The 13991-nt window shown below is 42.2% G+C and overlaps 1 protein-coding gene across 2 annotated transcripts in view; it reads right to left on the reverse strand.

Moving 5' to 3' along the window:
- Nucleotides 1-13991, reverse strand: part of tmem237b (transmembrane protein 237b) — a 42676-nt gene that overhangs the window by 11165 nt on the left and 17520 nt on the right. The window contains exons 5-9 of one of the 2 annotated variants that reach the window (XM_072261439.1): nucleotides 12814-12933; nucleotides 8971-9070; nucleotides 4501-4652; nucleotides 1277-1400; nucleotides 34-225 (exon numbers count right to left, since the gene is read on the reverse strand). In XM_072261439.1, coding sequence (XP_072117540.1) covers nucleotides 34-225; nucleotides 1277-1400; nucleotides 4501-4652; nucleotides 8971-9070; nucleotides 12814-12933 — 688 coding nt within the window. Of the gene's footprint in view, nucleotides 1-33; nucleotides 226-1276; nucleotides 1401-4500; nucleotides 4653-8970; nucleotides 9071-12804; nucleotides 12934-13991 lie in introns of both variants that reach the window. The other variant, XM_072261438.1, reaches the window with a different exon arrangement.

Raw genomic sequence — 13991 nt, forward strand, 5'->3', positions numbered from 1 at the left:
CATCTAAACATTTTTCCACTGTTCCCTTCTTACCTGTCAAATGCTGAGACTGTGCTGATTGCAAGCAAGAAATACAGAAGGCACTGGCTTGGGTAGACTAGCATGCTGTATTGCTGGAGCAGATTTGAGATGTTGGCAAAATTGTAACCAGAAAGCACATAAACTACCACAATGTTCCACACCGTGTATCCAGCCAGAAATCCTTGTGAGAAAAGCCCAATTATCCTGGGAGAAGAATAAAAGTAGATTAACATATGGCCATTGCAATACTGTGACAACAAGATCTTCTCCATTATGTACAGTTTGTGCCAAAAAATCTTTACTTTTCAAAAGATTAGTAATGTGAAATACTGAGAACAACTGCTGAATGTAACCCATGCTCTCCAAGTCAATAAACAATGCTGGAATTACTCAGCAAGAAAATTAATTTAAGGCTTATCAATTAATAAAGAGACAATGGTGCAAAGGGTAAGATAGACCAGAAAGAACACACAAGACAACAAAATAACCAATTTAGAGGAAGGCAGTAAACGGGACCAGCAAATTATCTAAAATCATTGAACTAGAGGTGTAAAAGATAATGAGAGGCATTGATCGTGTCGATAGTCAGAGATTTTTTTCCCCAGGGCTGGAATGGCTAGCACAAGAGGGCACAGTTTTAAGGTGCTTGGAAGTAGGTACAGAGGAGATGTCAGGGGTAAGTTTTTTTACACAGAGAGTGGTGAGTGCATGGAATGGGCTGCCGGCGATGGCGGATACGATTGGGTCTTTTAAGAGACTCCTGGATAGGTACATGGAGCTTAGAAAAACAGAGGGCTGTGGGTAACCCCAGGTAATTTCTAAGGTTAGGACATGTTTGGCACAGCTTTGTAGGCCGAAGGGCCTGTATTGTGCTGTAGGTTTTCTGTTTTCTATGTTTCAACAATGAGTCCAGAAAATTGTAATGCGCTCAGGGGCCAGAGCAGTTTCTCACTTCACTGGGACACTGATGGCAGAAGTATAAGTTGGAGAGGAAAGGGAATTGAAGCAACAGGCAATTATGAGCATGGAGTCACACTGACAATCTGATTGATGGTGTTCTACGAAGTAGCAACCCATTTTACCTTTTACTTTAAAAGACAGAGTGGACCGCACCATAAGCAGCAAATATAGTATATTAAATTGAAATCAGCACAAGGGTTAAAACAATCTACAGCAAAAGGAGTTTAAAGACACAGCCGCAGTAGCCTGGCAGAACTGAGCTGATCCTGGGGCACCAGAAATGAGGCCCCCTTACCTGAATCCACGGTGTGCCTGTAAAGAGACATCTTTGGTTGTCCGGGTGGATTTAACCTCCATGTAAACCTCGACTTGTTTGGCAATTTTCTCTGCCTCAACCCTGTCAGCAGCTTGAAACCGTCCTACAGAAGAAATTTGCAACATATTAAAAGTGACACCCACAGCAGCCTTGCAGGGGAGGCTGCAGATAACACTTTAAGGGTGAGATCTTGGGAACAAATCAGATCCTGGCTAGAAGAGACAAGTGGAAGACACTGCATTCCTGTTGATCCTAAAGCCTTTCTATTGAACCTTTGGGCCCACATCAGTCAGTCACTTTCTCAGATATCAAAGCACAGAGCCTATTACAGAGTCCTTCAAAGCACAGCACGGTAGTATAGCAGTTAGTGCAATGCTTCACAGTGTTAGCTGTAAATTTGATCAGGGTTCAATTCCTGCCACTGACAACTGTCTGTAAGGAGCTTATATGTTTTCCCCACGACAGTGTGGGTTTCTATCGGGTGCTCCAGTTTCCTCCTACAACCAAAGACATAGTTAGTTGACAAAGAAAGCTAATCTAATCTTTGAAAGGGCAAAATATCCCAAGCAAACAGTTAAAACACAACCCAAAGGAGGTCAGAACAGATAATCATCAACCTAATCAGAAAGGCAAATCTTACAGAGCACCTGAAAATATAAAGGCAGGGTGGAGAGCAGAGGGTTTCTGGGAAGGAATTATAGGGTTTAGAATATTGAAATGTGCACCAGTGAAGGGGCAAAGCAAACTGCAAATACATAAGGGACCACAGCTGTCAAATTTTCAGAACATTCTATGGTTTGTGAAGATCAGAGAGGTGGGAGCAAATGAACAAAAAAGAGAGGGATTCACTTTTGGAATAAAGGTCACAACACTCTGAAACTCTCCCTTCAGGATAAGCATATTGCTGTCTATACCTCATCAGAGAACAGACATAGCTCCTTGAATCCCACTCTTTGATCTTTTCTTTCAATAAGAGAATTATTGCTTTAACATTTCCATGAATCTATTGCCTTGACTACCAGTGTTGCCAATACAATATTAACCCTCATGCTTCACTTCATTATGGTGTGAATCACAGGGTTCTCTCAAGAGGAAGACAAACTGTAATATGAAGCTGAGGGGAAAGAGGAGAAAGAAAACTAGCAATTATAAAAATAGTCCACAAAATTAAATTGTCAAAGAATATTGCAAGAAATAGTATTGGAAATGAAAATTTAAAACTTTCAGAATAGCTTTGATAAGCATTGTCTCTGCTCCAGAAGACTGAGATGTGGACTAACAGAGAGGTCTTGAAGACTGAAAAATATTGATAGAAGTGGTGTAGATGTACATATATTTGTCTTTACGGGAAGATCATGAATGTAAAATAACCCAATAATTCTGTTAAGGAATTCAGGAGAAACCACTTTAATTACTGATTGAGACAACTATCATAGATGGCATTTACAGCAAACTGTTTACTGTACTATTTACATAACTTTACACGAACTTTGAATTATATTTTATTAACTTATTTGTTTTATGACCAGGCTGGTGGCACAGTGGCATCAGCGTCGGACTTCGGGACAAAAGATCTCGGGTTCAAATCCAGCCAGCTGGCTCCCCTGCTCGCTTTACATCTGTGCTGGGTTACGAGCTGGTGATCTCTTTGGAAACTCACCCGGCAGAAGGCAATGGCAAACCACTGCTGTAACTTGCCTTGTACGTGATTCCCCACTACGTCAGAGAGGCGTGGAGGGAAATCGTCCGCTAACCAGAGAAACTCCAGATGTGACGTACCTTTCCTTTTATTTGTTTTATGTGTTAAGTGAGATACAGTGGATTCTGGTTAATTGGGCCATTGGTTAATTCTGGGCAGCTCTTAAAGAAAATATCCAGGAATCCTTTGGCTTATTTGGGACACTATACTACTTTGGTGGGACAGGAGACTTTGTCGAACAGTTTCTAACTGGTGTCAGTCGTGTGCAGTTGTATGGCCTTATGACATGACACCGTGCTTACAGAAAACAGTTTTTAAATAGCATGAGTTGTATGTGTTTGTGTTCAAAAAGCAGTGATTTTTGTCACTCATATTTGGCTAGATATAAGCAGTAAGACAATTCAGAACCACTTGGCTCACTGCGGTTTCAAGCATTCAGACTTGGAAATGCCAGAATTGGCCAGAGTGAAAATGAAATGACTTCACTACTTCAACAAGCTAGAAACAATGAAGAATTTTAAATTATTAACAGTCACCTTGAATATTCCCTTTGGTCCCCACCAGACACTCAGCCCTCACCTGTGGCTCCAAGTAGCTGTTTGCATGTGACAGTGGCCACACCCTGGTACACAACCTTGACAGGTGGGCTAAATCAGGTGAGGGTAGCAGGAGGGCCTCACACCCTGCTGAGATGGGGATAAACCTGTCCTAGCATGGAAAACCAGCTCCGGTCGTCTGGGCGGATGAGATCTACAGTGAGATCCAATGGCCAGAAAGGCAATTCTGCAACACCTTGTGGAGAGTGTAGGGCAGGATGAGGCACAGAAATAGTCACGGTTATCCACTGCACCAGGGAAGACCCCAATTGTGACGTCTGCTTATATCACTGGACTTGGCTTCTGAGGCTGAGAGAGTGGAACTGCCCAGTGCAATAGCTTTTCCACTTTAAAAACGCTCCTGCACAGGTTTCCTGTCATTGGCGGATACGGCGGACAACCACCAGTAGTATCGGTAGAGTTCTAATTTATTTTGTATTTCATTTAAGTAAATAATTCGTTACTCAGTTAAATGGTAGTTTGTTCTTTATTATCTTGTTAACTATTTCTATGAAGCTTTGGCTAATTATGGCACCTGTTTAATTGAACCAGAATGTACTGGTCCCGATGTGTCCCAATTAACTGGAATCCACTGTATATGTATTGTGAGTGCATCATTGTCCAGAGGAAGGTTGTTTCATTTGGTTGTGTATATGTACAGTCAGATGACAATAAACTTGAACTTGAACTTCAGGTAAAACCAAATAAATAGGTGAGGGAGAACAGAATGAAAGGAAGGAAGTTGGAATTATACATGAATGATCTGCTTTAGTGCTGTAATCTATATTCAATATTGTCAATTCCCAACTCCCTTCTGTGATTTCCACTGTGATTACTTTCGTACTTAGACCCCAGGGCTGACATGCTGTCTCAAATTACCACTATAGAGAACTGCAGTAATTACTTACGGCTACGTTCAAGAAATACTTTGTTCACAGGCTGGCTGGAACCCAAGGACTGAGAAAACAGAGGACCTTTGGGCCAGGGAGCCTGCCCATCATTGATAATGTCATCTTCCTCCACGTCAAGTTCATTGCTGTGGTCTGCTGGGCGAGGTCTCCTGTTTGGTTTTCAAAAATACAGTGACCATATGTGGGCTTGTTAGAATGTATTAAGCCATCTATGAAGTAAAAAACTTCAATTAATCACCAACCTGAAATGTTAACTCTGCTTTGGTCTTTCCAGATGCTATCCACTTGATGAACATCTCCAGCACTTATTTCACGTTTTCAGCATCTACATTTTTTTTTGCTTTTTACTTAAATCAGTAAGTCATTGTCAATGCCTTGTCTGTGATTTTATCTTTGGTATAAGCTATGCCTCAGCAGTTGTGCTCATGGTCCAGGGTCTGGTGATTTCATTGAATCATGAAAGGCTTGCTGAGGTAGACAGCGAGTCTTTCCCTAAAGTTATGAGGCACACTATCAAGATAGGCTGTCAGCTTTACAGGATTGAGACAAGAATAACTTTCTTCATTCGAACAGCTGTGAATGCTAGCTATTTCTTAACTTTGATGGTTGTGGATGCTCAGTCACTGAGTAAGTTTAAAGCTGTTTTTTAAACACTATGGAAATTGGAGGATTCAAAGTTCAAAGTAATTTTGTTATCAAAGTACATATATATCCCCATGTACAACCCTGTGTTTCATTTTCTTGCAGGCATACTCAATAAATCCATAATAGAATAATAACCATAATAGAATCAATGAAAGACCGCACCAGCTTGGGCATTCAACCAGTCTACAAAAGACAACAAATTGTGCGCAAAAAAATAATAATAATAATAAATAAGCAATAAATATCAAGAACATGAGATGAAAAGTCCTTGAAAGTGAGTTGGGAACATTTCAATGATAGGGCAAGTGAAGTGGGTGGGAAAGTGAAATAGTGATCAAAGAATAGCAATGTCAATAAATGTTGGCCATGGCTCTGGATGCCATACTTTTCACCCTCCATGGACACACATCAGAAGACACAAGGTAAACTCATTGTATCTTGTAGTGGTGATGCCTTGGTTTCTCTGCATATATTTTACATGCTGACTGCAATGACCCCATTGCTGTTATAGCTCCATCAGATCTTGAAGCCTCTGGTATAGCTGAAGTACAGCAGCTGTGGCTTAAGTGGTAAACGTTTTACCTTTTAATCCTGAGTTCGTGAGTTCAAATCCCTTTGGAGCAATTTGACTTCATAATTTAAGATGACCCTTACTGAGGCTGTGCTATTAAATGTGCCTGTCATAGCAATATTTGGAGAAACTATCTCCCAGCCAATTCCCATCTTTTGACCAACACCTTTAAAAGTTTATCTGGTTATCCTCACACAGATATTTATGAGTTCTTACTATACACAAATTGGCTGTTCTATAGTCCTGTTTCACAAAGTGCTTTTGGATGGCCCAAATTCACAACAGGCCTTCCTTTAGCTTGGCACAGCTTTGTTGACCATGGATTCACAATGAAATCTTTATAAATAGTTCCACAGGATGGTATGATAACTAAGAACTCCATGTTTAAAGTATCCTAATATTATATGAACCCGGCTGGTGGCGCAGTGACATCAGTGCTGCACTCCGGAGCGAAGGTTCCTGAGTTTGAATCCAGTCGGGCCACTCCCAGGCACGCTTTCCATCCGTGCCAGGTTGAGTGTCGAGCTCGCAACTCGGCCTCGTAAAAAAAAAGACTGCGCTGTGAGAAGGACGTGGGGGGACCACTCACAGAATCTTTCCTCCAAAACAACCACTTGAAAAGTGGTCGCCGAGGCTCTGGCAGAGTATGGAACACAAAAAAAAGTTATATGAGACATGAGGCAGATTAATAAAATGGATCTGGGCTTCAGCAAGTCTCATTGGTTCTGATAATCATGACAGAGTCAATGCCCAAACATGTTTCTAAATGTGAAAGAATTTCTAGCATAATCACAGGTTTGCTTCTTTAATCTGCATTACATAAATTTGGTAAATAATAGGCATCTAAAATGACATACACGGAAATTATTTAATCATCCAGCTTTCAAGAGTTGCACAGTGGTATCACTTTTCAGAATTTCAAAATCTCTCATGAAAGGACCCAGAATATATTAGGATAAAAATTAATGGTAGACAGTTAAACATTCTAATAAAAGATTAATAGAGTGTAGCAGAAGTGGGAAATATAGATTAGAATTCTGTCAAGCTAAAATGTTTCAAAGAATGCTTTTATAGAGATTATGGAAATCATAGGAGAAAGAACATTCAGAATACCACGCCTGTGTCAGTGGCATATCCATAATCAATGCTATCTGTACTAATTTAATTCCACTACCTCTTATATTCTTGTCACACTTGGGATTTACTGTTAGAATTCCTGGTCTGCATTTGTTTAAAAAGCAATCATATGGGGGGAAAGCTGCAGCCACTGAAAAATGTGCATCAAAGCCAGTCAAGCTTTGGTGCACAGGGATATTAAGGCATTTAACAACTTGTATTAGATGGTTAATTAATGGTTACATCCAGTGTAGTATGGAGATTAACATGGCTGCTGCTTGAAAGTCTGTTCACAACTTAGACTGAGAAGAGCAAGTTGTCATTTTGAATTACTGACCTGCACAGAACACATTGGGAATATTTTGTTCCTCGGGTTCAGACTGATCAGACAAGAAAATCAAACAGTGTGTGGAATCTAGGGCTTGTGGAAAAATTTTAACAGAAGTAGTGTTTGGGTTGGTAGCTAAGATGAAAGCAGACATCCCACCTCTCCTGGAAGATCCAGGAGTCTCCCGCATATCGATAGTGGCTCCCTGACGTCCGGAAATTATATACAATATCCCGGAAACAGATTTTTTTGAGGGGGAGAGCAAGCATCCTGATTGGTCTCTCTTCATGCTAAGAGTGGTCCCCAACCACCGGGCCGTGAGGAAACAATATGATTTGGCGATATGAAACGATATGAGTCATTTGCACCTTTCCTCATTCCCTGTCACGCACTGTTGAGCTTGAACGCACGTGAGGTCATTACCTGCGCGTCATTCATGTCAGCGCGGGAAAAACATCAACTCCTCGAGCTTGCAAATGATGGTGGACTGAAAAGTATGTTTGACATAACATCTCTGCCGGCATTCTGGATCAAAGTCAAGGCTAAATATCCTGAGATAGCCACGAAAGCGCTGAAAACGTTGCTTCCATTTCTAACATCATATCGCTGTGAAGCAGAGTTTTCTGCAATGAATGCAATGAAAACTATATTGCGGAATAGACTGGATATAAGGAACCCCTTTCAAGTATCGCTGTCTCCCCTCACCCCTCCATGGGACCGTCTTGTTGCAGGAAAACAAGCCCAGGGCTCCCAGTGATTCAGCGATATTGGTGTGTTGCAATGATTTTATATGTTCATACGGGGAAAATATGCGCTGTGTGTTTAATATCCAAATGTTACTTAAGATGTTATGATGCTATTGACTTATCACCTATACTCCGGTCCTGAGGGTCCGCAAGAATATTGTCAATATTAAACCGGTCTGCGGTGCAGAAAATGTTGGGGACCCCTGCTAAGTAGACCGATCAGTTTTCTCTGTGGGCGGGCTTTACAGTCGACCTCAAAAATAATGACAGTGTTGCTCGCTGCACTGTTTGCAACAGTGACTTTTCTATTGCCCATGGTGGGTTAAAATGTAAAAGACATGTTGAGGTGAGTTTAACAGGTGTCATTACAGCATAGCTAACGTCATCTAAACTAGCTGGCTGGCTGCTAAGGAGCTACGCTATTGATGTCCTACGTGATGAGGCCAAACTCCCTGTAGACTTGCTTAAAGTTGTAATAGAATAAACATGATAATATAATATAAGTACATATTTTAATGTCACATTTGCTGCATATACCCAACTTGGTTTACAGATTAGACAAAATCATTAAACAAAGTATTACACGCACCCTTGGTGGTCGACGGGCGGGGGGATATGGTGTTGCGGGGTGGGGGGGGGTGTGCTTCCTCCCTGAAATGGTGGTGGTACCTCCCTGAGATGAGTTTTTGCAGGGTGGGATGTCTGTGTAAGAGATCAAGTTTTAAAAGCAGAACTTGACCTGCAAGAAAGATGATGTAAAATCCACGAAGCTGCAAAATGGTGAAAATTGTGTGAAGCAAAGAAGATTCAATTGAAACTGTTTAAGTAAAACATCTTAATGACAAGAGCTCTATCAGTTTCCCTTCTGAAAGGCTGTAGGAGGCTTCATCTAGTTTTGTTAGAAAAACTCAATTGTATTCTTAATTTTATCAGGCACTTGGAAATATAAACACACCCTGGAAGGCAGGATATTTTGTGCACAGATGTGCAATTACCATTGCAATATTTTAAGACAATATCAAAAATAGACTAGAAACACATAACTGCTCATCAGTACTCACTTGTTTCTCTTCCTGGTTTTACGTGAAAGTTCATTGTTTGGTCCACTGTACAAGTTGTACACTTCAGAGATACTCTGCTGAGTAAAGGTGGTTTCTGAATCTGTACCAAACAGTAAATTTACAATTAAATATTGTTCACAGTCTATTCTCCTTTTATTATTTATCATTTTGTTCTGTAGCTTCCTCAGACTTCACAAAGGCAACTAGCTAGCTTAATATCACTTGTGATGCAGATTCAGAGACCCAAAACGTTAACTGTTTTTCCTTCCCTACAGTATGCTGCCCAACCTGCTGAGTGTTTCTAGTTGTTTTTCATACAAAACAGACCTGAGTTCAGAATAGTCTTCAGAATTTGCAACAGGTATTCACACAAAATAGGAAACTACATCTGATACAGACAAAAGAGGAAAAGGAAGGAAGAGCAACAACTTTATTTTTTTTTAAACTGGATCCTCAAATATCCTCAATCACACTGCAATTTCTTGCCTTAGCACATAATCTAACCACCTTGCCACCACAATGCATTTTGCCACCTTATGACCTGTTGAATATTTGGCCAAACAGTTGGATGGAAGAACAAATCATCTGCAGGAGGACATGTGTGGGGATTGCACTAATGAGTGTAGTCCAGAGGCACAGTAAGCTTACTGATAATTTCCACATGGAATTTAACCTTAGAACACTACAAGATTCCAGTCAACCAGAAGCCCAAAAACATTGAGATAGATTGCTTTTCAAGACTGTCAGTATCTCAGTGGCTATGTCTACAGCTTTGATTACTTGAGCCAACACTGAGTCCCTGAGGAGACCTGCAGATGATGCAACCGGCAGCTTGGTCACCTCTGAGGCTGAAGTATGCTGGTGTTTCCAATGGGTGGACAGTTGCAAGGCTGCAGGACTGGACGGCATCCCAGGGCGAATACCCAGGATGTGCGCGGCACAACTGGCAGGTGTGTTTACAGACATTTTTAATCTCTCCCTCTCCCAGTGTAGAGTGCCCTCCTGCTTCAAAACATCCACCATTGTCCCTGTACCTAAAAAGACCAAGGTAACATGTCTGAACGACTGACGTCCTGTTGCACTCACCTCAATAATAAGCAAATGCTTTGAGAGGCTGATCAAGGATTACATCTGCAGGGTGCTACCACCCACACTGGACCCCCTACAATTTGCCTACCAATATAACCAATCAACAGATGACGCAATAGCCACAGCTCTACACTCCATCCTTACACATCTGGAGAAGAGGTATGCTTATGTGAGAATGCTGTTCTTGGACTACAGTTCAGCATTCAACACCATAATTCCCTCCAGGCTCGACAAGAAGCTCAGAGACTTCGGCCTTCACCCTGCTTTGTGTGGCTGGATCCTGGACTTCCTGTCAGATCACCAGAAGGTGGTAAGAGTGGGCTCCCTCACCTCTGCCCCTCTGACTCCCAACACAGGTGCCCCTCAGGGCTGTGTCCTAAGCCCCCTCCTTTACTCTCTGTATACCCATGACTGTGTCGCCACCCACAGCTCCAATCCGCTAAATAAATTTGCTGACGACACCACACTGATTGGCCTAATCTCAAATAATAATGAGGCAGCCTACAGAGAGGAAGTCATCATCCTGACGTAGTGGTGTCAAGAAAACAACCTCTCCCTCAACGTCGCAAAAACAAAGGAGCTGGTTGTGGACTACAGGAAGAATGGAGACAGGCTAACCCCTATTGACATCAATGGATCTGGGGTTGAGAGGGTGAACAGCTTTAAGTTCCTCAATATAAACATCACCGAGGATCTTACATGGTCTGTACATACTGGCTGTGTGGTGAAAAAAGCACAACAGCACCTCTTTCACCTCAAGACAGCTGAAGAAGTTTGGTATGCCCCCCAAATTCTAAGAACTTTCTGTAGGGGCACAATTGAGAGCATCCTGACTGACTGCATCACTGCCTGGTATGGGAAATGTACTTCCCTCAATTGCAGGACTCTGCAGTGTTATGTACCCTGTAACTGGGTTGCCAAACCAGCAGAAATGGAACACTCGTTGGAGTCTGGATTACTTGGAACTAATAAAGTTTTATTAAAGAAGTAAGTAACACAGTACTCTAATCGTAAGGATATAAATGCAACAGGTTAGCAATAATAATACACACATGTACACAGAACTAGGGTAATAGGAATCAAACCAAGCTCTATTGCAGTCTAGGGGTAAAATGATCAGTCTTAAGTGACGCGGAGTTCAGTTCAGCTTAGTACAGTTTGCAGTAATTGCTGTTGTGCCGTTGGGGGGGGAGAGGGGGAGGGGAAGGGGAAGGGGGAGGCGGAGGCGGAGGCGGAGGCGGAGGCGGAGGGGGAGGGGGAGGGGGAGGGGGAGGGGGGAGGGGGGAGGGGGGAGGGGGGAGGGGGGAGGGGAGGGGGGAGGGGGGAGGGGGGAGGGGGGAGGGGGGAGGGGGGAGGGGGGAGGGGGAAGGGGAAGGGGAAGGGGAAGGGGGAAGGGGGAAGGGGGAAGGGGGGGAGGGGGGGAGGGGGGAGGGGGGAGGGGGGAGGGGGGAGGGATGCAATTTGATTCAGGCAGACCTTTGATGTCTTCGCAGTTGGTTTTCGGGCGGACCCTTTTATGTCTTCTATCCCGCTGTGGTCACTGACTGTGACCCCTCCATTCCGGATACGACTGTTCTTCCGTGGTGAACCCGGCACCCAGGCAAGGGCGGACACACACACCAGGTTCCCACCAATGGTACCTTTACACCCTGTGAGTCTATGGTCAGTTCCCGCGAACTGGACCTCCAAACTTCCACCAACTTGTGGGGGTGCACCGCTCTTTACAGGGTCTCGTTATCTCGTGATCTTGTGGTGTCCGTGCCTAGCGAACCTGCTCTTTTTATCCCCCTGCTGGGGTATCACTTATCCATCAAACTTCAAACAGTTCAGGTTCAAAATAACCGGTCTGTCAATAGCTGAATTGTGTTTCTTTTCCATTAAGCTCTCTCTCTCTCCTCTCTCATTAGCATTTTGAACGTTTCTCCATTGTCTCTCTTATCTCTCTCATTAGCATCAATTGTCTGATAGCTTGGTTTGGCGTCACAGCATAAAGTGGTGCGGACAGCCCAGTGCATCTGTAGATGTGAACTTCCCACAATTCAGGACATTTACAAAGACAGGTGGGTAAAAAGGGCCCGAAGGATCATTAGAGACCCAAGTCACCCCAACCACAAACTGTTCCAGCTGCTACCATCCGGGAAACGGTACCACAGCATAAAAGCCAGGACCAACAGGCTCCGGGACAGCTTCTTCCACCGGGCCATCAGACTGATTGATTCATGCTGATGCTACTGTATTTCTATGTTATACTGGCCATCCTGTTATATATAAATTACTATAATTGCTAATTGCACATTTGAATGGAGACGTATTGTAAAGACTTTTACTCCTCATGTATTTGAAGGATGTTAAGTAATAAGGTCAATTCAATTCATTTGTGATTTAAATAACAGGAAAGTATTTGATGGAATAAGAAGTCAGAGCTATCATATTTCGTATGTCCTTATTACACAGAAAGAGGCCTTTCAGCCCACTGAGCCAATGCCAGTTCACAGAGCAATCCTATTACCACACTAATATAGAACACTGGTTTTTACCATGAATGAATTTAAGTAGCACTTTGTTCATAGAATTAATGGTAAATTCTGAAATTCATGCTTCACCAATTTCACCTTGACATAGTATGCACTGGAGTGTTTTACTGAATTTAATACAATGGTTTGGATTTCAATATGTCAGTGATGTTCTCCAACACAAAGTATGTTTTACACTTTGTTTACATTGTGCATTTCTAAGGAGACTGACCCTGCTCACCAGCTGCTGGTAGTAGCTTTCTCCTCTTCTTTTTCTTTTGAGGAGGAGCATCCTGAAGGTCTGGGGTAAGGGGCTCTATGCTTTCAGACTTGCGCCTTCCTGTTGAGCTCATCAAAGTGTCTGTGAGGTAAGATGAAACCAAGATTTTAAAGAACATCCAAGAACTCTAATCAACATGCAGTGACAGTCCATAATCATGTGTACCCACACTGAAAGTCTCAGGCATGGTTTCCCGTGTGATGAATCTGCAATCAGGATGGTTTTCCATAACTGAGCTTCTGCAGGTTTGCTCACAGCCATTTAGTTGAGTGTAGGGTAGAGGGGAGTGGGGAAAGCTGTATCAAATACCAGTGCAATGCCTCCCTGTCAATTTCTCCAACATCTGTTTTTTTTTAAACTAATGCCGGTTCTTTTAGCTCTTTGTTTACTCTAAAAATGCAGACAGCCACAATTTTTGTAAAGTTTTCTGTTTTCTTCTGTGAAGGTGGACACAAAATAATTCTTTAATTTCTTTGTTCTTACTTCACCAATACATTTTCTCATCTTTCAATCCTTTATGGAACCATATTAATTTTTGCTTTTACTTCTTTACATTTCTATTGAAGCTCTTACAATATGTTTTTATGTTTCTTATTAGCCTTCACTTGTATCTCAAATTTTCCGTGTCAATACCATAGGCCTTATTTGATGAATTCTGAATATTTCCCAGTTCCTGGATTTGCCTTTGTTTGCAAAATTAAAGCAAACTTTGATCTAATATCCTTTACTTTTCATGATTGCCACAGTTGGACCATCCAAATGATGGACATATTTGAGAAGTGCTACCTGGTTTTCCACATCAATCACCTGGGAAACATAAGTTAAATAAAATAAAAAGTATATATTTTAAGAACAAAATATGGCCTGATTCAGGTTTCATTTAACGACTTGCCCAAAATATCTCTCCTTTGTTGACCAATATTTTGAACAACCATAATAACAACATGCACCTAATTCTCAAACAAGAGAAAATCTGCAGATGCTGAAAATCCAAGCAACACACACAAAATGCTTGAGGAACTCAGCAGGCCAGGCAGCATCTATGGAAATAAGTACAGTCAACATTTCAGGCTGAAACCCTCCAGCCTCCATCTCCAGAGCCCTAGACTGAGCTAGAGGCCCTGGGAAAGGCCAGAATC

This window comes from Mobula birostris, chromosome 6 (assembly GCF_030028105.1).
Source record: "Mobula birostris isolate sMobBir1 chromosome 6, sMobBir1.hap1, whole genome shotgun sequence".
Classification (NCBI taxonomy): domain Eukaryota; kingdom Metazoa; phylum Chordata; class Chondrichthyes; order Myliobatiformes; family Myliobatidae; genus Mobula; species Mobula birostris.